The 23,464-nt window shown below is 40.6% G+C and overlaps 1 protein-coding gene across 3 annotated transcripts in view; it reads right to left on the reverse strand.

Moving 5' to 3' along the window:
- The window catches only part of POU2F1 (POU class 2 homeobox 1), a 178,112-nt gene that overhangs the window by 36,089 nt on the left and 118,559 nt on the right, over positions 1–23,464 (reverse strand). For all 3 annotated transcript variants that reach the window (XM_045453056.1, XM_045453059.1, XM_045453057.1), the window contains 4 exons: positions 7,407–7,507; positions 4,558–4,611; positions 2,537–2,656; positions 216–404 (listed from right to left, as the gene is read on the reverse strand). In XM_045453056.1, the coding sequence (XP_045309012.1) occupies positions 216–404; positions 2,537–2,656; positions 4,558–4,611; positions 7,407–7,507 (464 nt within the window). The remainder of the gene's footprint in view (positions 1–215; positions 405–2,536; positions 2,657–4,557; positions 4,612–7,406; positions 7,508–23,464) is intronic.

A 23,464-nucleotide genomic window follows, 5' to 3' on the forward strand; every position in this document is an offset into this window, starting at 1 on the left:
AATAATCAGTTATGTGTTTATAATATCAATTCAAATAAGCAAACAAACGTATTACTTCTAGTTCAGCGGTAAGGAAGGCGACCGCGTACTTCACTGCTCTCGCGCTCCTCGGGCCTTTTGAGGAGCCACGCCGACGATCAGAAAGTGGATTCTGTACTAAAGAAGACCCGCCGCCTGATTCCTCACTTCCCGCCCCTGCCCAAAGGGAGACTCACCTGGGAGATCTGGATGGGCTGCGACAGGGGGATCTGCGTCATGGGCGTGGCGGCGGAGGCTGAGATGGTGGCCCCGGCAGCGCTGTGCTGTTGGCTGGCGGAGTGCTGTTGGACCGCGGCGGCCAGCAGCTGTGCCTGCGCCTGCGCCTGCTGTAGCAGTAACTGTTGCTGGGCCGGCGTCAAGGTAAGCTAAACAAAATGAGAACAGACGTTTGGAACGGTCTGCGGGAGAAGGGCCCCTAACGCAAGCCGACTGCTTTGCGGTAGGTAACTCAAGGGCTAGGAGACCTTAGCCACCCGCCTCCGCACGGTCAGCTCGAAGCTGAAACGCTGATCAGCAATCGAGCTGCCATTGCTGGCGGAACATTTAAATTAGAATGGTGGTCCTCACTCTGGACTTAAACCATCATTCAAACGTGTCCAGGGCTCGAGGGTTCAGGCAAAAAAAGTAATTAACTAGTAAGCAAGAAAAGAAAAAGAATCCACGCTGACAGGATATGAAAAGAAATTGACACCCAACAGAACAGCAAGTGATTAGTCAGATGAATGAGGAACAAGGATGCTGGCTGGATCTGACCGCGGAAAGAACTGATAAGGCCCAGCTGCTTCCCATTAGCATGAATCTCTGCCATATTCCATCATTTCCATTATGTCCTAAGATATGACTAAAGAATATGAGCTCCATTTGTTTCTTGTCCAAGTCTCCCTACAGCCCCTCCCCAACACAGTCCTTTCTGTTATTGAAAGCACTGGGTCTCTACAACTTTATATCCCCTTTCCAACACATTATCTCTGTGAAACAGGTGGTGACAGTGGGGACAGCGGCTCTCTTTACATGCAAATGAATCCTAAAGCCCAGGTTTAATAGAAGCTCCAGCCACACGAACCTGGAATCCCAAGGGTCTCTTACTATTATAGACACTAATCACCCGAAACAGACCCAAACAGTAAAACAGGAAATGTATTGAGAGCAGATTAAAACTTGCTTTCATAATGCAACTTAGTTCAGACACAAAGTAATAAGTGTGTTCAGCCTTCCTTTTGGTGGCATGCTCTGATCAGACAAGAAGGAAGCCTGAAATATATACTTTATTTTTTTAAGCTTTTATGTATGTATGTATGTATGTATGTATGTATGTATGTATGTATTGTATTTAGTTTATTTTTGTAATCTCTAAACCCATCATGGGGCTCCAACTCACAATCCCGAGATCAAGAGTTGCATACTCTAGCGACTGAGCCAGCAAGGCATCCCACCCTGACATATATTAAGCACGTGTACATTCACTTAGTGGCACAACCCTCCTTCTAAAAGGGTCCAATACAATTTGTACATCAGAGACATAAGAGTCAAAATGAAACCATTCAAAAACTTAACAGCTGTCAAGATACATATGTTTACAAATATTTTACGTAATAAACATATTAATCTCCATTGAGGAGATATTTAAGACCATTTTGCAACTTCTAAAACATACTTAACTAAAAGAAAGGAAGTAAAAAACTGTGTGAGTTGATGTGATGTGACTTGAATAACAACTCTTCCTTACCAGTCTCCTAGCCTTTCTACCCGCAAAATAACTTAACAGACAAATGTTCAACACTGGAAAAATACTTCTGGTGTCTTAGAGCACAGACGGCTGAAAAGTTAAAAGTTTAATGTATTCACAAAGGCCGATCTATTACCAATAAAAATAAAAGACATTTATTGACTTACATGCCAAGCACTGTTCTTTTTTTTTACAAACACTGTTATTCTTTATCTATATAACAATATTGTGAGCATCTCACATAGACAACATCTCCATTTAACTGAAGGAAAACTGAGGCACAGGGAGATGAAGTAAAGAGTTCACACAGTAAACTGTAGAGCCAGGATACGAGACCAGAGGTTTCATTTTAGAACATGACACAGTAATTTAAAGAAAATATTTTTCTTGTGTAGGTACTAACCCACTCTTTAACTTCTACTCTGCAGCGATATCGTAACTCTAAACTGACGACTATAATCTCATCAATATAATGATCTCAATCAGAGGATGACTCCACTGCATGATGAAGCAACAGGTGAAACGTGGGTTTAAAAAAGTCTCTAGTTTATCGAGAGCATCTGCAAAAGTAAGAAAGGATACCCCGAAAACTTATGACAAAGATAATTCCTTTTAAGGAGCTGCCTACAGCGTAGCAAACTCTTTGAAGAAAACAGCGCCAGGCATAACCACGTCACTTGTGTGCTACAGCAAACGGTTCTAATCAGATACTGGCCCGTGGCAGTTCTGACACAAAGAAAGTTTATTATAATTCTCTCAGTGAAAACTTACCCCAGTTATCTGTCCTCCAGCCAGCATCAGCTGGGTCTGGGGGATGGCTGCCTGCACTGAAGGCTGCTGGGAAGGCTGGCTTGGCTGCTGTGAATCCCCCGATTCTTCATTAGATTTAGACTGGGAGGGAAGGGGGGATAAGAGATTTCAAGTAACTGATTAAAAAATACTACTTATAACTCCATATTTGAAGACCTGTTTACAACATGGATTTATCTAGTCATGAGTTTTCTGGTTTCATTCTTTTCCTTTCTTATTAATCTTTGTATTTTCCTAATTTTAATATAGGACATTTTTAGACATTTTCTCCCTTTAAAAAAAAAAAAATCACATTTCTTATTTGTCGTTTCCTAACTATAAAAGAAAGAAATGATCAAATACGGAACACATGAAAGTAGAAAAATAAAATATAAAAATTACCCACAATACAAGCTGCTGGTATAGACTTCTTGTTCCAATGCCAGCAAGGCTGCACTTAACAACTTTTAAGAAAAAAAAAATTTGGTCCTCCACAAATCAACAGAATTTTTCAGAAACCCAGATCTCAACTTCAGAAATAAGGACTAAGGGAAAGCACATTCTCAGTCCATCTCTACATTAAGACCCTCCACCCCTGCATCCTGAGATGTATTTGGTGGTCAGCCTGAAACCCCCTCATGTATCATCTCAGAGCTGACAACTTGACCCACAGAACTTTGGATCTAATATCTAAAATAACCTCAAATTTAGCATCTCTCATCAAGTAACACACAAGTTTGGAGGGGAAACGCTACAGTCAAGAGGGAAAGAGAACACACTCCTAAAAGGGACACTAAGAGGAAATTTTATGGTAATTAAAACTGGCTATGCGAGCATTAAAATTCTGCATAGATTTGCATATTTCCTACCACCTGTTTTGGGGACTACAGCAAGGCTAATTAACATAAAGGCTCTGATTAATTCTGCCAGTCATTGGGAGATAATTACAGTGCAGGACTGTAAACATGCCGCACTGGAGATACAGCCTGTTTGCCAACATCTCTCCAAGGGATGAAAGTTTACCATGGCAACCGAGGCAATTTTCTGCCTCCTCTCCCTCAGAAAGGAAGGTCACATTATCTCCTTTTCTTTTCTCTTCTTGCTTCCATGTGTTACCAGGTCCATATTCCATTGGGTTCCCGGAACGCTCAACCCAAGGTCTTTAGTCATTAGCAACACTGAAATCAATCTTTTAGAATATGGCTTTCCCCTCTTGACTGTCAGCTACCTAAACACTATAACGAAAGGAAGCAGCAGATTGACTGAATTATGGAGTAACGTATAATAACTGAACTTTGCATGTTTTACCACATGATTTGTGCATCAGCAAAGTAGCCAGACTTAACCTTTGTTTTTAAAATTTTGATCCGACGCGGCCCGTCAATAACTACACCAGGCTTAGTTACGAACCTGAGAAGCACAGCACTTTAGAGCAGAGAGGGACCCTGGCAAGCTTCTAAAAACTTCCCTACTTAAACAAATGTAAAAAAAAAGGAACCCCAGGATGTTAAGTGACTCGCCAAAGGTCATACAGCTAGTTAGTGGCAGAGCTAGAATGCACACTAAAAACCTCTGTACCTCAGCCCAGTGTTCTTTCCTCTACACTATAAAACCACAAAAAGGCATCTGGAAACAAAAAGGGATTTACAAATTATTTGGCTTTGTGTTTAGGTGTGTGTTATCACTGTAAAACTCAGAAACAGCTTCCTACACTCACGTATGCTCCCCCAGATAAAAATTAAATAAACTTACACATCCAACTCTGCAAGTAGACTTCTCTTGTTCACCTTTTGTCATTCACAGCAGTATAACATAAACTGGATTTTTATGAACGTGTTGTCAATGATTATCAGTATTTGGATCTTAAAGACATTAGGTAATAAAAAAAGGTAATACTCCTAAGTGTTTCCTATTATAAAATTATTGCATGCTCATTACAAAAAAGTCAGAAAAAATATGGGAAAAATAGTAAAACTGATCCAGAATCCCGAAACCCAGCTTACCTGTACATTTAAAGACTGAGCAGCAGCCTGTAAACTTGTTCCAGCGAGCTGGACCTAAAAGTAAAGTAGTGAGGTAAAGTTCTAGTACGATACTATTGACATCCATCGTTCGGAGTTGACATCAGCAAGTATTTCAAGAATCTCTACTAAGTGCACGTCACTGAGTTAGAACTAAAAACGCAAAGAGGTCTATCTTACAGAGGTAAAACTTGATGGACAAGCTCACGGTTCCTCCACCTCCTACCAGAAGATGCTGTTACCAGTTCTTTTCTGACCATGTTTTCCCACACTAAGCGTCATCAGGCGTGCCACTCTTGTATTAGACACTCCTTATCCTGTTTGTAATCACTGGACGCTTAGATTCTAAAAGTTTAATTCATCCATTATATAAAGAACACATGAGAACAAGCTACTTACATACATTATTTTTATCATTATAAACAATCAGAATTACCTACTCATTCTAATTTCAAAATTTTCATGTATATACCAGAGTAAAAACCTCACATATACATAGGTGTGCGTGTGTATATTTACACACACACAACACCTATACAGTCAAGTCCTTATAGTCATAACTCAAACACCTATACAGTCAAGTCCTTTATAGTCATAACTCAAAACTGCTGGCTGAAATGAAGACTCTGTCCTATAATCCACACATGAAAGTCTGTCACAACATTTCATGCATTCAGAAAGTTAAAAAACCATGGTTACATTAGAATAAGGGACATTGTTTGGCAGCCACGTTAATACCTGATTCTGGCAAGTGTCATCAATGGATGCTCTAATGGGTGAGAGGTGGGGAATAACATGATATTTACATATTCTCAACCATCTCTCCACTGATACTTATTAATTACAAAAGGAAAAGTCACCACTAAGGGCACACGTGCCTTCTGGTATAATCCACCAAGAACACAATACTACTTATGTTGTACTCCTCCCCAAACCCAAACCGAGCAACACTATAGAATGACTAGTTTGTACTCTTCAAAAATGTCAATGTCCTGAAAATAAAGAAAGACCATGTATGGGGAAAAAGAATATAAGTTAGAGTAGAACAAATGAAGTGTAAATCAGAATGGCAGCAGTCAGCACAAAAAGTAGGAAACGTGAGAGACAGTGCTACTACATAGGATCCTGGCAACTGACTGGATATAGATAAAGAAAGAAGTCACGAATTATTCCAGGGTTCAAATCTGAGAGACGGAAAAAATGGTAGTGTCACTGACAGGAAGACAATGAGTTCCACTTTCGATATATCATATAACTTCCAGGTTTCCTGAAGTTAAGTGTAAGTGGTGGCATGGAGCTCATCTAGAGTTCAGAGCTAAAATGAATGGACTGCTGCCCTTTGTTTATAATTTTTTAAAAAATGTTTATTTATTTTACAGAAAGAGAGAAACAGAGTATGAGTGGGGGAGGGGCAGACAGAGAGGGAGAGACACAGAATCCGAAGCAGGCTCCAGGCTCTGAGCCGTCAGCCCAGAGCCCGACATGGGGCTCGAACTCACGAACCATGAGATCACGACCTGAGCCGAAGTCGGATGCTTAAATGACTGAGCCACCCGGGCGCCCCTAAAATTCCTTGATTTAAAGTCCTTTGGTATGGGGCATATTGAAGGTTCAAGGATTCTGAGCTGGAGGCCTTGTAGCTGATGCAGGAGTTGTACTCATCTTGGAATTTGGATCCAATGGAGAAAAGACTGCATATCATCTATGTACCTTTAGGGATTTTTTTTTTAATACATTTGGACCGTCACAAATTTATGCCAGAGAGACACTTAATATAAGCCACATAAACTATCAAAAATGCTATCCCGGGGCGCCTGGGTGGCGCAGTCGGTTAAGCGTCCGACTTCAGCCAGGTCACGATCTCGCGGTCCGTGAGTTCGAGCCCCGCGTCGGGCTCTGGGCTGATGGCTCAGAGCCTGGAGCCTGTTTCCGATTCTGTGTCTCCCTCTCTCTCTGACCCTCCCCCGTTCATGCTCTGTCTCTCTCTGTCCCAAAAATAAATAAACGTTGAAAAAAAAAAATTAAAAAAAAAAAAATGCTATCCCTCTAAGAAACCAGAAAACTTGTTGGAGGCTACAATATGTTTTTAGGGGAAAAACAAAAATCAACATGAAAATAACATTTTTGTTCTTCTACAATATATTCTTAAATTATTTTAGATGCTAAATCATCTTAATGTTTTATCCAGAAGCTTCATGTAGAAGTTTCTCTACTTTCAGAAACACAAACCTATGCACCTGACCAAAGTCTGTCAACTAGGGCCTCCCTCTAGTAGAAGATGCTAATGGCTGCCTGCACACTATCCCTTTGAATTTGTAGAATAAATAGGCTTTAGAGGACCTTTCTAAAATTTCACCTGTTTCAATCACAGGAGCATCTTTTATATAAAGCAAAGGTAGTCTAAAAACATATTTTATGAGCTCAGAAGACATATGAAGATACATTTTATGAAGACATATTCTGAACTGAGAGCCTTACTCAGCAGGTCTCAGGCAACGGTGACTACATCCTTTTGGATGACTTTGTAATTTACTACCTTCAGTGAGCCATCACAGACCCACAGTGACAAAAACAGTAACCCCGTTGTTATATACATTCCATTCATAACAAAGAATTCCTTTTTTTCACACAGCTGCGGGGTCAATAGCTATATAGTCAATTAAGCTACAGGATTCCAGCCGAACCATTCAGAAGGACACAATTAGGTGCGATTAGCACAGGCTTTAATCAATGTAAAAAGTCCCACACACTGAAGTAACTTCCCCAGGCCCTCGCATTTCATGCCTCCATTTTTTACCCTCCCTGATGGTTGAGCAGGTTGAGCATCCTACCTGATGGAGATGTCCCAGAAAAGCCTGGGCCTGGGCCGTTGAGATTGCTCCCCCAACAGGCACGGGCTGCTTCTGAAAGTCCAGACCATTGGTTTGTGTGCCTGGAAAGCAAGCACGATAATGTAACTATTAAAAACAAACTCAACTGAAATAAAGCACTAGCCTTCAGTCACCAGCACTGATCAGTCATCAGTTTTGTAGAAGCACTTTCCTAAGTACCTCCAAGGACGAGAGGGATTTAAAAGAAAAAGGACATACGGTAAAATGATTTCTCTACTAAAGGGAGGGTGGCGGGACAAATAAATGAACACTAAGCATAAGAAACAGAAACTAAAATATAAAAAATGAATCCCAGCCATAAAGGCAGTGTTAGAGCATTTGGAAGTGAATGCAGTGTTTGGGGTCAGAATAAGCACGGCACTTAGAAGGAAGAGATTATTGTCACTATCACTGTTGGGAAGAATGGTAGAAGACAGACTTCTAAAGAGGGACTGAAGTGCTCTTCTGGTCCCCAATTCTCCATATTTGGCATGACTTTGCAAGATGATTTATTCTTGACTTACGCTTTTACTACATGACAATCTCATGGCGAAAACAACCATTTGCAGAACATTTTTAATAATCTCTTCATTTCCAAAGTATAAACTGCTGCACATATCTAATTAGCAAGACCTCTGCTGTAACTATCATCTTCTAAATGTCATCCTGTGCTTTTTAACCACTGATGCTGCAACCGGATGTTAGAAGAGGACGGACTAATTTATGGAAAGACACATCATCCTAATACTCAAATATTTCTTAAGGATATAATACATGGTTTTCAAACGACAATATCCAGGTATTATTTATTTATTTATTTATTTATTTATTTATTTATTTATTTATTTATTTTTTTTAAAGAGAAGCTTTTAACGTTTATTTATTTTTGGGACAGAGAGAGACAGAGCATGAACGGGGGAGGGGCAGAGAGAGAGGGAGACACAGAATCGGAAACAGGCTCCAGGCTCTGAGCCATCAGCCCAGAGCCTGATGCGGGGCTCGAACTCACAGACAGCGAGATCGTGACCTGGCTGAAGTCGGACGCTTAACCGACTGCGCCACCCAGGCGCCCCCAGGTATTATTTAGAAATAACCAGAATTCTTTGTACTCAACAGAATACAACAGACTCCAGGAACCTTAAAGAATCACTGAGGCACATGAAGGTGGTACTGACTTGCCATTTCCTACCACCCAAACAACCCATCTGCCCGTCCTCACTCCTGGGTGTGCACACATGGAGCACACCTGTTGACACCTGTTGGGACGGTACGAGGCAGAACATTAAGGTAGTATTTCTAAACGGCTACTAACTTCTGCCTTTATATACTCTCATTTCTAGCACACGAATCACTTTAATAAGAATAATGAGGTAGATCACATGACTCAAAAGACCTATTTAAGGTTTCCGTGAGATAATTATAAAAGGAGTGTCCATATATTTCCACCTGCTTAAACCCTCATAGTATATCGTTCTCTTATGGCTTTTTCCTAAAGTTTCCCATAAATAGTAAATTAAAGAACTACCTAGACATAAACATTTAATCAAGTTAAAAGGGTACATACTTGTGTCAAGTAGTGAGAAACTAGTGTGAAATAAAACGTAAAGCAATTAATTAGGGTCACCTTCATGAGCCACGTACAGAAGTTTCATGATTTGAAAGTTGCACATTTTGTCATTAGCCACTGGTCTCCATCTCCATGCAGAAAATCATTAATGCTCAATATATATTACATAAATGCGTAAGACTGAAAGAAGATGAGATTTTGAAAAACAGAGACAAGCGGTTAACTAACACATCGCCAATACAGGAAGTCTTCCAGAACCAAATATTTCACTCTCATGGAGATCCTAAAAATTCTATACACTGGTTCCACTTGCAAGTTCCCACAAAAATGAGAAGCTTGTGAATCACAAAGCACTATAACACACGACTGACTGATTTCTATCCTTGGTACAGAGCCTGCCACAGTGGCCTATAAGTAATACTATTCAGGTGCCCTGTCTCTACCTCTTGGCGGGGGGCGGGGGGGGGGGGGATGCATAAAGGCATGGTATCTAAAGCCAGCAAAGTGAAAGGACATTCTTAGACAATTCAATTAAACAGAGATAACTTCAATTCAGATAAATAGAGATTTAAGATGCAAAAGCAGGTATTTTTTTTAAGTAAAACTCTGAGGCTCCCCTATAAGGTAAGGGATGGAAGAAAGGAGGTATCATGGGGAAATCATTCTTGTAAAACATAAAGACCTAACCTGGGCTAAAAGGAAAGAAGAAAGAACACACACACACACACACACACACACACACACACACACACGTCAGACTTGAGTATGAAGACGGTACAGGGAGACAGGATGTTGAGAGTCAAAGCAAATGTGTGCCAGAGAAAACAGGAACATAAATAAGGAACTGGGGGTATTAACAGCTTGGGAGAGAAGGTGAATTATGTAAGAAGATTAACATAAGATATACAGAGTTTGAGAAACCCCAAAACAACGTAAGAAAAGTGACCCAGAAGGCATTTAGAAATGACAGAGGCCAGAGGCAAAGACTCTATAAAGTTGCCACTGGAGCAGTGTTACTGAGGTGAACCTTGGAGTTCCTGAATCCAACCTCCTTATTTTACTGGAACAAACAGGTTAAGGAATCTTAAGTGAATTATTCAAAATGTCACAGCTAGTTAGTGGAAGAGCCCAGACAAGGACAGGGTCCCCTGGTTATATCATTCACGGGGAAGTGATAGGTGAAATCTGAAGAGTAAAAGTGTCAACCAACTAAGAGTGGATATAGAGCAAAGAAGCCTGAAGAGGGCACCTACATTAGGAAATGTAAAGACAAAGATTAAGCAGTTACAATACAGAAAAAAAACCCCTTAGGACTAGGGTGCCTCAGGAGCCTTGTAGCCAAAGCAAGCTACAAGGACAGGGTAGTTTACTGCTGTCAAATGGTACAGAAAAAGATCAAATACTAAGAAATTAAAGCAAACATAATAGATAAAAGGGAATAAAGGAAAGACCAACAATAATCAAAGAGGGAAAAAACCCTACATAATAGAAACACCAACTTGGTTCTTTCAAAAGAACCGTATAGATTATAAACTTCTGGTATGATGGAATAAAAAAATAAAAGAGAAGGAACAAATGATTTAAGGATAACAGGAAGAAGGACACAATAAAAAAATGCCGCAGATACTATAAAAGAGGATTATCATGAACCAATAAAATTCATGCTAATGAAAGTAAAACTTAAAAATGGATTACTCTCTAGAAAATATAACTTACCAATTATGACTCAAGAAGAAAACAGAAAATCTAAAGGGTCCCGTAGTATTTGAATACATTTAATTTGTCAGTAAAAATCTTCCCGAAAGGAAAATGAAAACAATTTCACTCTGCTTGCTTCCAGAAATCCAAAGAAAAAATAATTCCAGTATTTCACAACTTTTTCAGAGTAGGGGGGAAAAAGTAAACAATTCCTAACTCACTTTATGAGGCCAGCAGAATCTCAATACCAAAACCTGACAAAGAGGAGTATAAAAAGGAAAAAAAAAATACATGCCCGTTTTACTCACAAACAGATAAAAAAGTATCCTAAATAGTACTAGCAAAAATAATCTAATAAGGTAAAATATTAAGACTACAATGGACTGGGGGTGCCTGGATGGCTCAGTCAGCAGAGCATGAGACTCTTGATCTCAGGGTCACGAGTTCAAGCCCCACATTGTATGTGGAGCCTGCTTAAAATAAAGATTAAATTTTAAAAAGACTACAGTGGATTTATTCCAGGAATGCAGGGTTAGTTTGGGGTTAAAAAAATAAAAAAATGTGGGGTGCTTGGTCAGTTAAGTGTCTGACTCTTGATTTCAGCTCAGGTCATGATCTCACAGTTCGTGAGTTTGAGCCCCACATTGGGCTCTGTGCTGACAGCTCGGAGCCTAGAGCCTGCTTCAGATTTCTGTGTCTCCCTCTCTCTCTCTCTGCCCCTCACCCACTCACTCTGTCTCTCTCTCTCTCTCTCTCTCTCTCTCAAAAATAGACATTAAAAAAATTTAAAAAGAAGTTTAAAAATAAATAAATGAATAAAATAAACACGTTTTAAAAATCAATTAATGGGATTCACCACATTCATTAAAAGGGGAAAACATAATCATCTCAAAGAATAAAGAAAAGCCTTTTCAATTTTCAATTAGAAATTTTCTAACTGAATTAGAAAAATTCAACATCCACTTATGATAAAAATTCTACGCATAAGAATAGAAAGAAACTTCCTTAACCCTTATAAAGAGTAAAAAGCACTCCCTTTAAGATTAAGAACAAGATAAGTGTGCCAGCTACTGGAAGGCTCAGCCAACAATACAAGGCAAGAAAAGAAAATACAGAAGTTGGAAAAAAGAAATAAAACTGTCTTTTCAGATGATTTGATAATGTAAATAGAGTATCCTAAGGAATCTAATGATCTATTTCTAGAATAAGAGAGTTTAATAAGGCTACAGCACACAAAATCTATTTTAAAACTGCTTTCATACACCAAAAGAAAACATTTCTTACTAATTTTAACACTTCCAAAAATACACAATTCTGGGAATAAATCTATCAAACTATAGCAAGTCCTAATCAGTAGAAAACTAAAACTTTATTTAAAAATTATAAAGAGGGCATAAATAAATGCTCATTTACTAGAAGCCTCAACACAGTAAAGATATTAGTCCATTCCAAACTGATCTATGGAATCAAAGCAATTTCATATGAAAATCTCAACAAGTTTTTTTTTTTTTTTTATGTTTACTTATTTTTTAGAGAGAGTGAGTGGGGGTGGGGGTAGCAGAGAGAGAGAGAGGGAGACAGAGAATCCCAAGCAAGCTCCACACTGTCACTACAAAGCCTGATATGAGGCTAAAACTCACGAACCATTGAGATCATGACCTGAGCTGAAATCAAGAGTTGGATGCCTAACTGACTGAGCCACCCAGGTACCCCTCAACAAGTTATTTTCTTTCTCTTTTTCCTTCATTCTCCTTCTCAGGGTTGGGGTGTGTGTGTGTGTGTGATTGACAGACTGATCCTAAAATTAATTAATTAACTGATTAATTTTATTTATTTATTTATTTATTCATTATTATTTTTTTTTAACGTTTATTTATTTTTGGGACAGAGAGAGACAAAGCATGAACGGGGGAGGGGCAGAGAGAGAGGGAGACACAGAATCGGAAACAGGCTCCAGGCTCTGAGCCGTCAGCCCAGAGCCTGACGCGGGGCTCGAACTCCCGGACCGCGAGATCGTGACCTGGCTGAAGTCGGACGTTTAACCGACTGCGCCACCCAGGTGCCCCTAACTGATTAATTTTAAAGTTTATTTTTTTTAGTCATCGCTATACCCAACGTGGGGCTTGAACTCACAACCTGGAGATTAAGAATCCCATGCTCTTCTGACTGAGCCATCCAGATGCTCCATGATTCTAAAATTTAAGTAGAAGGGCAAAGGGTCAAGATGCTTTAAAAAAAAAAAAAAAAAAGTGGAAGGACCTGTATTCTTTGAGACATTACGAGTTATCACAGAATGACAATAATTAGAACAGTGCAGCACTTGTGCAGGACGAGCAGGCCAGAGCAGAATCTGGAAACAGAGCCACACGTATCTTTAGACACTTGATACACGACAGGGAGTGCTGCTCGTCATGGAGTAAAGGACGGAGTTTTCAATAGAAGGGTAACTGGGTACCCATTTGGGAAAAAAATGAAATTAGATCAATTCACACCATACAGAAGAGATAAAGAAGAAAAAAAGCAAGCAAGCAAGAAAAAAAAGACATTTTCAGAAGGATTAAAGGCTTAAATGTGAAGTACAAAACTAGTACCTTTTCAGAAGACAAACTAAGAGTATATCGTCATAACCTAGAGAAAAGGAAGGATTTGTTTATCGAGACTCCAAAAATGAAGACATACGTTTACTTCAAAACTGAAAGCTCTGTTCATCAAAGGACTACATAAAGAGAATGACAAGGAAAAAAATATTTGTAATACATACAAAGGATTAGTATTCAGAACACACAAAGGACTCGTATGAATCAATTAAAAAAGTCAACCCAATAGAAAAAAATGGGCAAAAAACAAATGAATAGGAATTTCACAAAAGAAGAAACATAAATGGTGCACAAACACTAGAAAAGGTGTTCGGCTTCCTTGGAAACTAGGTAAATGCAAATTAAAATCCAAAAGAATACCACTTTACACCCACTAAATTGGCTAAAATTACAAAGGTGGTTAATGTCAAGTTTTGGTGAGACAAATTCTTATTCTCTGTTGGTAGCAATATAAACCAGTACAAATGCTTTGGAAAACTGGCGGCAAACCATAAGAGACTCTGAACAAACTGCGGGTTGCTGGAGGGGAGACAGGCTAAATGGGTGATGGGCATTATGGAGGGCACTGTTGGGATGAGCACTGGGTGCTCTGCTGGGTTCTACTCCTGAAACCAATACTACACTGTATGTTAACTGACGAGAATTTAAATAAATGAATTAAAAAAAAAAAAAAAAAAGGAAAAAACACTGCTGGCAGTACTGAGTAAGTTCTGGAATAAGTTCAGTACTGGAATAAGTTCAGCAATTACACTACTAAGGAAACTCTGGTGACTTTCATGCATATGCATCAAGAGATAAGTACAAAATTATCTTATGGCAGTAATGTCTGGAATAGCAAAAGCCTAAAACAACCCAAATGTCCATCACTAATAAAACGGATAGAAAACTGGTGATGTACTCATATAATGGGATACTATATCCAGTGAAAATGAATTATAGACATATGTACTAACTTGGATGAATCTCCGAAACATAATGTTGAACAAAAGAAACCAGTCAGAACATAGTATGATTCGATTTATGTAGTGGGGACAGGTGAATCTAAGTATTATTTGAGGAAGTAAATACACAGATGCAAAAAATGTGGAAAGAAAAGCAATGTGACCAATAATGCTGAATTCAGGATGATTGTTCCCTCTGTGACAGAAGAAGCGACTGTGACCAGGGTGGACCTACACTGGCCCCCTGGGACATGGCAACAGTCTGATTCATGGCCAGAGTGGTAGACACAGGAGTGTTTATACATACATGTTCACGTACAGGATTCTAAGAGTATTACGTACACGTGAAAACAGGAAAACACCCACAGTGACAAAATAGTTGCAGTGCAATTTCAGAGACACATCCAGATGGCAAGGAGCAAAGGAAAAAGCAGGTGGTAATGAAGCCAAAGTGGTGAGCAGGGGTCCTTCCTTTAGTAAGTCTGGCAGTGGTGGGAGAGAGAGAGGACAGTAGTTGAAAGGGGTGTAGACTGGGGTGGAGGGTGAAGTCTGTGGGCTGATAAACCCACACATACCTCGAGATTTTGAGGGAAGGTTCTATGGGAAGGGATACACTGAAGATACAAGAACAAGAGGAGGTGAAGAGATGAGGCAGGAACATGAAGGAAATGAGAAGACACAGAATTAAGAGTGAAAAGTGGAGGATCATAATAATGGAAATGAATTTCTTAAAAGCGAACGAAAAGGAGAAGACGGACCTAGAAACATGTAATGCACAGGGAGGTGGTGGGGCTCAAATCAGACAGCTACACTTTTCTCAGTAGTCCAAAGGTAGGCATTTTCAGAAAATAAAAACAGGAAAACAGAAAAAAGGTAGAAAGGTTCTAGATAAGAGAAGAGGTTTGGGAATGTTAAGGGATGTGGCAGGGAATCCATCAGAGGTGAGTCCAAGGCCAGCACGGGTTCCAGTGAAGGCCCCGCTGAATGCACGTGGAGTTCAAGAAACAGGGAGTCCTCATCTCCCCGGAAGTTCGTTTCTCTCTTCATAACCAGCACTCAAGGATCACATACAAAAACAAAGGCTTCCTTGCTTCAGGAAGAGTTCACGCTACCCAGCTTCACACAGGTTTCTGACTCTCAAAGCCCTTTAAGAGGGCGCAGCTCAAACGCTACCTTTTCACCGTTCCCAGCTCTCTAACCCAAAAGCAAAAATCTGTACCTTCTATATACTACTGCAACACATTTGGTACTTCTCCAGCATTTTCTGGGGTGGGGAAGGGAGAAAAGTGAGCTATGGCACACACAACAATGTGGATGAATCTCAAACATACGATGCTAAGTGAAAGAAGCCAGACTCAATAGCTACCTTGTATGATTCCATTTATGTGGCATTTGGGAAAAGACAACACTGAAAGGGACCATCAAAAGGAATCAATCAACCGCCTTAGTTTACACATGAGAAAAACAGAAAAATACGCAGAACTATTCCCACTGAAATAACTGAGCTGGATAGTAACAGAGGCCAAGACTGAAATTCGGAATCGCTTGACTCTCTTCTCATTGTTCCTTCTACTAGACCATCCTGTGACCAAGGAGTCCAATTCAACACTAATTAGCAAAGAATATTAACCAAGTGGCCAACCAGTAACTACAGTAAGGTCACGCTCATAAGGAGATAGCACATGATGAGGGTACAAGAAATTTGAGCCTTCGGGTTTTCTTTTTTTTTTTTTTAAGTTTATTTTGAGAGAGAGAGAGAGAGAGAGAGAGAGAGAGAGAGTGAGCAAGCGAGGGAGGGGCACAGAGAGAGGGAGAGAGAGAATCCTAAACTGGCTTTGCACAGTCAGCACAGAGCCTGAAGCGGGGCTCGAACTCACAAACCATGAGATCATGACCTGAGCCGAACGTTAAGAGCTGGAGGCTTAAACGACTGAGCCACCCACGTGCTGCAAGCCTTTGGTTTTTACTTCACAGCTTGTTGCTTCAGTAATACCTATTTTAGGATAAGATAAAATTTTTAAGTGGATCAGTCCAATTTTATAGCTTATGAAAAATATTACCACATTAAATAAAAACAACTTTTGGCCAGAAACAAAAAGGGGGGGGGGGGGGACTCAAAACAGGAAACGAATCAAAATGCCAATAGTAGCTACATTAATCTTTTTTTTTTTTTTTTTCCTTTTTCAACGTTTTTATTTATTTTTGGGACAGAGAGAGACAGAGCATGAACGGGGGAGGGGCAGAGAGAGAGGGAGACACAGAATCGGAAACAGGCTCCAGGCTCCGAGCCATCAGCCCAGAGCCTGACGCGGGGCTCGAACTCACGGACCGCGAGATCGCGACCTGGCTGAAGTCGGACGCTTAACCGACTGCGCCACCCAGGCGCCCCTACATTAATCTTTATTTTCCACATTATCTATCAAGAGTATTACAACTAGTGATAACAACTTTCACTTTTCCTAAAACAGGCTTCCTTTCCATTTTTCCTTCAATGTCATCTCCAAAGTGATCTCTAAGAGGAGACTGACTTCCGTTATTTAACCTGTGCAGAGTACATCTGTTTTTTTGTAAGGGGAACGGTTCACTCATTTACCCTCTTCCTATTGTTGTTTCTCCATAAATGAACATGGAAATCTACACCCTCTGAACACTAATGTTAAAATGCATAACTGGGACAGGAAACACAACTTAGTAGGGAATAAAGAATGGTGACAGGAGGAGAAGAACGGGGGGAGGAAGGAGGAGTCAGAGAGAAAGGTGAGGTGATGCCCTCATAATAGGACCCCAGCACAGATGTCCTCTACATCTCCTCTATGCTGCACAGTGCCAGGTATTCCTCAACATGCTTCTGGAATCTACTCTTTAGGAAGACTTTAAGGGCCCATCTAGCTATAATATTTCCCCAAAACTTAATGCCTATTCAACCTAGTTTTTCTTAAGTAAGGGCAATTAATCCTTACTTAAGAGATAACATTAATATTTTTCAAATAGATCAACCCTTTAAGGCCAGTAATTAAAACTTACAGGAATATGATATTTTTGTAATCTCTCCAGGATAGAACTATGTCTAAAGGAAACCATGATACTTTAAAAAGAAAAAAATCTTTTTTCTAATGTCCATGGCCTCAGATTCTTTTGCTAAATGCATGGAAATAGATTTGTTACTGTGGTTCTCAGACCAAGTATCAGAATCATTCACATCACAAAACAGAATTAAATCAGAGGAAAGAAGTGGGTTACAGAGAACTGAAATTTCTGGAATGCTGGAAAATATTTAGGTATTCTCTAATTTCAAAGGAGGATCAAAAATTATTTACTGTGAGTGGAGACCTAAACCCCGAATATATAAAAGGGCAAGGTATGCTCTTTATTCTCAGATCTATTAAGATCCTCCTTGTAAGCAGAGTGTCATAGGCAGCTGCCTTCCCCCATCCCTGCAATTAAGAATGTTGGGGACAGAGGGAAGCTACATTAAATATACTATACCTGTGCTGAGGCTACTTTGCTTCCAATAACATTTAGTAACCTTGGCTAATTAAATGGGGAACTTAATTTAACTTGCAGTGTACATGATCTCCTCTTACAGTCTGGTCCATCTGTGGGGTCCCTGGGTGACTCAGTTGGTTAAGCGTCTGACTCTTGATTTCGGCTCAAGTCATGGTCTCCTGGTTCATGAGTTTGAGCCCCACATGGGGTTTCGTGCTGGCAACGCAGAGCCTGCTTGGGATTCTCTGTCTCTGTCTCTCTCTCTCTGTCCCTCCCCTGCTCATGCTCTCTCTCAAAAATAAATAAAACATTAAAAAAAAAATCTGGCCCATCTGAAAACTCTATACTACCTTCATTATTTTTAACCTATTCTAATAGTGACTACTTTGGAATATAGATATAGGGATTATTTGGCTGTTTCCAAAATCATTAACTAAGTCTTAACCAATCAGGTTGCCCATCTCTACAATTTGAAAGAAATTTTTCTTTCTTTTCTTTTCTTTTTTCTTTTCTTTTCTTTTCTTTTCTCTTTCTTTCTTTCTTTCTCTTTCTCTTTCTTTCTTTCTTTCCTTCCTTCCTTCTTTCTTTCTTTCTTTTAGTGTTTATTTATTTATTTTGAGAGATAGTATGAGTGGAGGAGGGGCAGAGAAAGAGCAAAAGAGAATCCCATTGCCAGCACAGAGCCCGACACGGGGTTTCATCTTCTCAACCATGAGATCATGGCCTGAGCTGAAATCAAGAGTTGGATGCTTAACCGATTGAGCCACCCAGGCGCCCTGAAATTTTTCCTTTCAAATGAACGGTTTTACCTTTATAGGATAAACCTATCATTATGGCAATACACACGAGAGTTATGACTGAATCATCTCCCGTTTGCAGTGAGACTACTGTTTTTGTTTATGTGCATTTTCTGTTTTGCTATAATTATTTAGGCATAAACAAAAACTAAAGAGAACCAAGAATATCATGTAGAAGAAAGATCCTCCTGGAAGAATAAACGCTACATTCAACAAACATTTACTGTGCATTGGTGTGTCAAGTACTGAGGTTAGATAAAGATGAAAACAACACAGTCCTTGCTCTTAATTAGTTCTCAGGCCTATTAATTCATTCATTAAAGAAATACTCACTGAGTACACTGAGTATCTATGTGGCAGACACTGTTCTTGATGCAAGAGATAGAATAGTAAAGAAGAGAGACAGAGACTACGGTTTCATAGAGCTTACATTCCAGTGTGGGGAAGAGACAATAAAAGTGAAAGATACTGAACATCAGATAGGAATAAACGCAATGAAAAAATAATGAGGAAAAGACATAAGGAGTCTGGTGGGGGTGTACCAGTAACCACGGTGCTTTCAGTTTCATACAAAGATACACACATTGTGGCAACTGCCACAACAGATAGGGTGGTCAACAACAGGGTATGTATGACCAGAACACAGAAAGGGGACTTGAAGGGAGAAGAGAACAGGCAATGCTGGGGAAAACTTCCTGGAGGCAACATTTTGGTTGAACCTTAAAGTGGAAGAGATGAAATTAACCTGAAATGGCTATGTGATGGAGGAGAACATTCAACGTTTCCCTACCAGAAGCAGAAGACACTGTAATACGAAAGTTTACCATCCAGGAATCCAAATGAACAATCTTAGGTATTCTATTAGGTCCTGGGGTTACAAAGGTAAACAAGTTATACGCCGAAACGACATGGGGCTCACAGTTAGGTATGGGTGACAGATAAGAAAAATTACTGTAATGTGAGAGACAAGCACCACAAAGAAGTTATCTACAGGGAGATGGTAGAAGGTACAACACAAACAAGAACAGAGTCACCATCCTCAAACAAAGAAAGGCAGAACACAGGATTTGCTCAAAGAAAGGTACAAAGTGCTTTGAGAGTTCTAGCGTGGCTAAGAAGAAGGGGAGATGCAGACATAAAGGTGGGCTGGGGTTACAGTGAGGCCTGAACCACCAAGGTAAGAAAAGTGAAAACCTAATGGTTCAGATATAAACACAGTTTATATTAGCCACTCTTCATCTCATTACTATAAGACATTCTGACCACGATATCGAGGGAGATACACAAAGACACAATTGGAAAAAAGAGAAAGGATTCCGTTTCTAATATTATTTCCTGAGGAAAAATGAGTGCAGTTTGCTACTTTAAAAGTACGTTATTCGGACACGTGGGTAGCTCAGTTGGTTAAGTGTCCAACTCTTGGTTTCAGCTCAGGTCACCTCGCAGTTTTGTGGGTTCGAGCCCCACGTCGGGCCCTGCACTGACAATGTAGAACCTGCAAAGAGAACTCTCTTCTCCCTCTCTCTCAGCCCCTCCCTTGCTCCCTCTTTCTCTCTCTCAAAATAAATAAATAAACTTAAAAAAAAAGTACATTAAAAAAAAGTACATTATTCAACCCATTAGGATACCCATAAGAGGAAAAAACACGGAAAACAAGTGTTGGCAAGAATGTGGAGAAACTGGAATCTTTGTACGCTGACTGTGGAAATGTAAAATGGTTCAGCTGCTGTGGAAAAGAGTTTGGTGGTTCTTCAAAAAGTTAAACACAGCATTATTATAGTGACCCATCAATTCCACTGCTAGGAATATACCCCAAAGAACTGAAAACAGGTACTCAAACAAATCTCTGTCCATGCATGTTCACAGCAGCACTACTCATAACAGCCAAAAAGTAGAAACAACCCAAACGTCCATCAACAGATGACTGGATAAACAAACTGCAGTGTATACATACAGTGGAATATTATTCAGCCATAAAAGGGAGTGAATATCATACATGCTACAACATGAATGAGCCTCGAAAGCATTATGCTAAGTGAAGGAAGCCAGACACACAAAAGGTCACACGGCATAGGATTCCATTCATAGGAAATATCCAGAATAGGTAAATCTGTAGAGACAGAATACAGAATGGATGGTTGCCAGGGGCGGGGGGGAGAAGAAAATAGCTGCTTCCTGAGTAAAGGCTTCCCTTTGGGGGCGATGAAACTATTCCAGAACTGGATAGAGGCAGTGGCTGCACAAACTGTGAATGTACTTAAATGCCAATGAATTGTTCACCTTAAATGGTTAATTTTATGTTATATACATTTCACCTCAATTAAACAAAAACGCAAACAAATCTGACCGTACAAATCTTGATTCCCTTTGGGCTCAAAGGTTGCCCATAGCAACCAGTCTCACCCAGCCAATGGGCTGCTGAAACTGTGCTACAGACCCAGTAATGGGGGTCGGGGGGCCTTCTATTCTAAGCTACTTCAGTTATCAGTGCTTAGAAACCTAAAGCTTCCCTTCCTGGGAATTCTGACTCCTGAATCATCCATTCTTTTTGTACCACTCCCTCCTACTGGTTCCTCTCCTTAACATACAAATGTACTTGACCTCCTCTCCTATTCTTTCCTTCCATTTATTTAATATAGAATCACCACCATCATCGTCACGTTCAGAATAAATACTGCCAGTTACTGAGCACCTACTGAGTCATACATCTATTTGCTTTCAATGTATACATCGCTTTTATACAATGATTTATTACTACTGACAGCTAAGAAAACTGTGACACGGAAAGAAACCATTTGCCCAAAGTAACATGACTGGTAAGTGAAAAGACCCAGGGACCTGATTCCAGGTGGTCTGGTTGCAGAGCCCGAGCTCCTAACCACTATGCTATACAACCTCTCACAGTTTCTGTTCAGAGTGGCCTACATTCATCATTCCCCTTCTTCAGTCATTCACTTCTCTAGCCACAGCGATTTCTTTCTCTATCATTTACCCAAAACCATTTACAGGCCCCCTAGTAATGACTAACCATCAACTGCAGAGGTCACAGTTTAAGCCTCCCCCCCCCCCCCCCCATCTTGACCTCTCCGCAGGACCTGACTACACCAGACACGAACTCCCCGCATGCTGCGGTCTGCTTCACTGCTGAGCTCCACGGTTGCCCATCAGTCTACTTAAGCACCGTCCAGCAGACGTTTGTTTCTGTAACGATGGAAATGTCACCTATATGTGCTACCTAGTATGGTAGCCTCTCACCACACGTGGCTCCCGAGCGCTAGAAGTGTGGCCGGCATGATGGAATCTGCAACTTAATTTATTGTAACCTTGACAGCCGTACGCAGCCGTGGCCGTCCTCCCGGGTGGTGCAGGGCCCCTGCATGGCTCCTCTTCCTCTGCCAGCCCGTTCAGCGCTGTGGAAGAGGTGTGTCCTTGGTTCTTTTCCAGGCTCGCTCCACTCTCTTCCCAGCAGTGTGTTCCTGCTAAGTACTCCCACTCCTACGTCAGCAGCCGGGTTTCTTTCCTAGCCCCGGCGTCAATTGTGCGCTTGTTGGCCTGCAGGCACCACGAGGCACCCCCCATGCAACACTTTCAGAACTTAATGCATCACCTCATTGTCAAGTCTACTCGCAGCTCAGGCGGTCCCTGCTCTAGAGAATGGCACTACATCTATCCCGGTCCCAGGCCAAACATGGGCACTCGAGTCCCTTCCGGCTTCTTTCACTCCCTCTCCGTCTCCTCTCCTCCTCCCACATATGCTCATTAAATCTGACCCCTTGTTTCCACTGCCACTGCTCTACGCCTGAGTTCCATACAATGGCTCTAACTGAAGGAGTAATGAGTTTAGCTCTCTTGCTTCAAGTAAGAGGTAAAGTATAACAGGGCTAGAAAATTCTTTTATACTTGTTGGAAAAAAAAAAGCCCACAAAAAGTTAACATGACAGGAAACAAAACTGCCCTCTAAGGGAGGAAGGAGAAAATTATTATTACAAACAATCCCATAATCTCTACCTAAAGGGGCCTTTTAGCAATAAATCCTCTTTCATTAATGTTCCAAATTTCTACTGGGAGTGAATAAAAATGAAATGGATACTACCTTTAAAATTCTGTATTTATTCTTAGGTTATCTCTTGGCAAAAGGATCCTTCCTTCCTTCCTTCCTTCCTTCCTTCATTTAATTTTTATTTTTGAGAGAGAAAGAGAGCTGGGGAGAGTGGCCGAGGGGGGAAGAGACAGGCTCTTTAAGCAGGCTTCGTGCTCAGCGCGGAGCCCGACATGGGGCTCAATCTCATGACCCTGGGATCATGACCTGAGCCAAGGTCACGAATTGGATGATGTCAACCGACTGACTCTGGGTTTTGGCTCAGGTTACGACCTCACAGTCTGTGAGTTCGAGCCCCACCACTAGTGCAGAGCCTGCTTGGGATTCTCTCTCTCTCTCTGACCCTCCCCTGTTCATGTGCTTTCTCTCTCTCTCTCAAAATAAAAAAATAAACAAACTTAAAAAAATAGTCTTGAATTAAGATTTGAATTAAATGCCACTTAGTATTCTCACAGCTTCAGTAATTATAGCTCCCTGCTTCGTACACCAGAAACAAAAAACAAACAAAAACCCCAAAATTCCAACATGAACCAACGGGGCAGGGCCAGGTCAAGTTTCTCAAAATGCAATGGTCAGAATATTCTAGAAGCCATATCCTGTAACCGATATCTATCAAACCAAACACCAGAGGAAGATCCATCTTTACTACAGGCATTTGCTTTTCGCTTCTAGACCACAAGCACACTGTATACCCTCCACCTGAGGCTCTCTAGAAGTGCTGCAGCCAGTTTCACTGACCCAAGGAACTGCCCACTATTTAAAACTTTAGCAACTCCAAGAAAAACCCATATTGGTACTTCCACCGTCAGGCTTAGATACGACCACTTTGGCCAG

The sequence above is a fragment of the Leopardus geoffroyi genome, chromosome C3, assembly GCF_018350155.1.
Source record: "Leopardus geoffroyi isolate Oge1 chromosome C3, O.geoffroyi_Oge1_pat1.0, whole genome shotgun sequence".
Lineage (NCBI taxonomy): Eukaryota > Metazoa > Chordata > Mammalia > Carnivora > Felidae > Leopardus > Leopardus geoffroyi.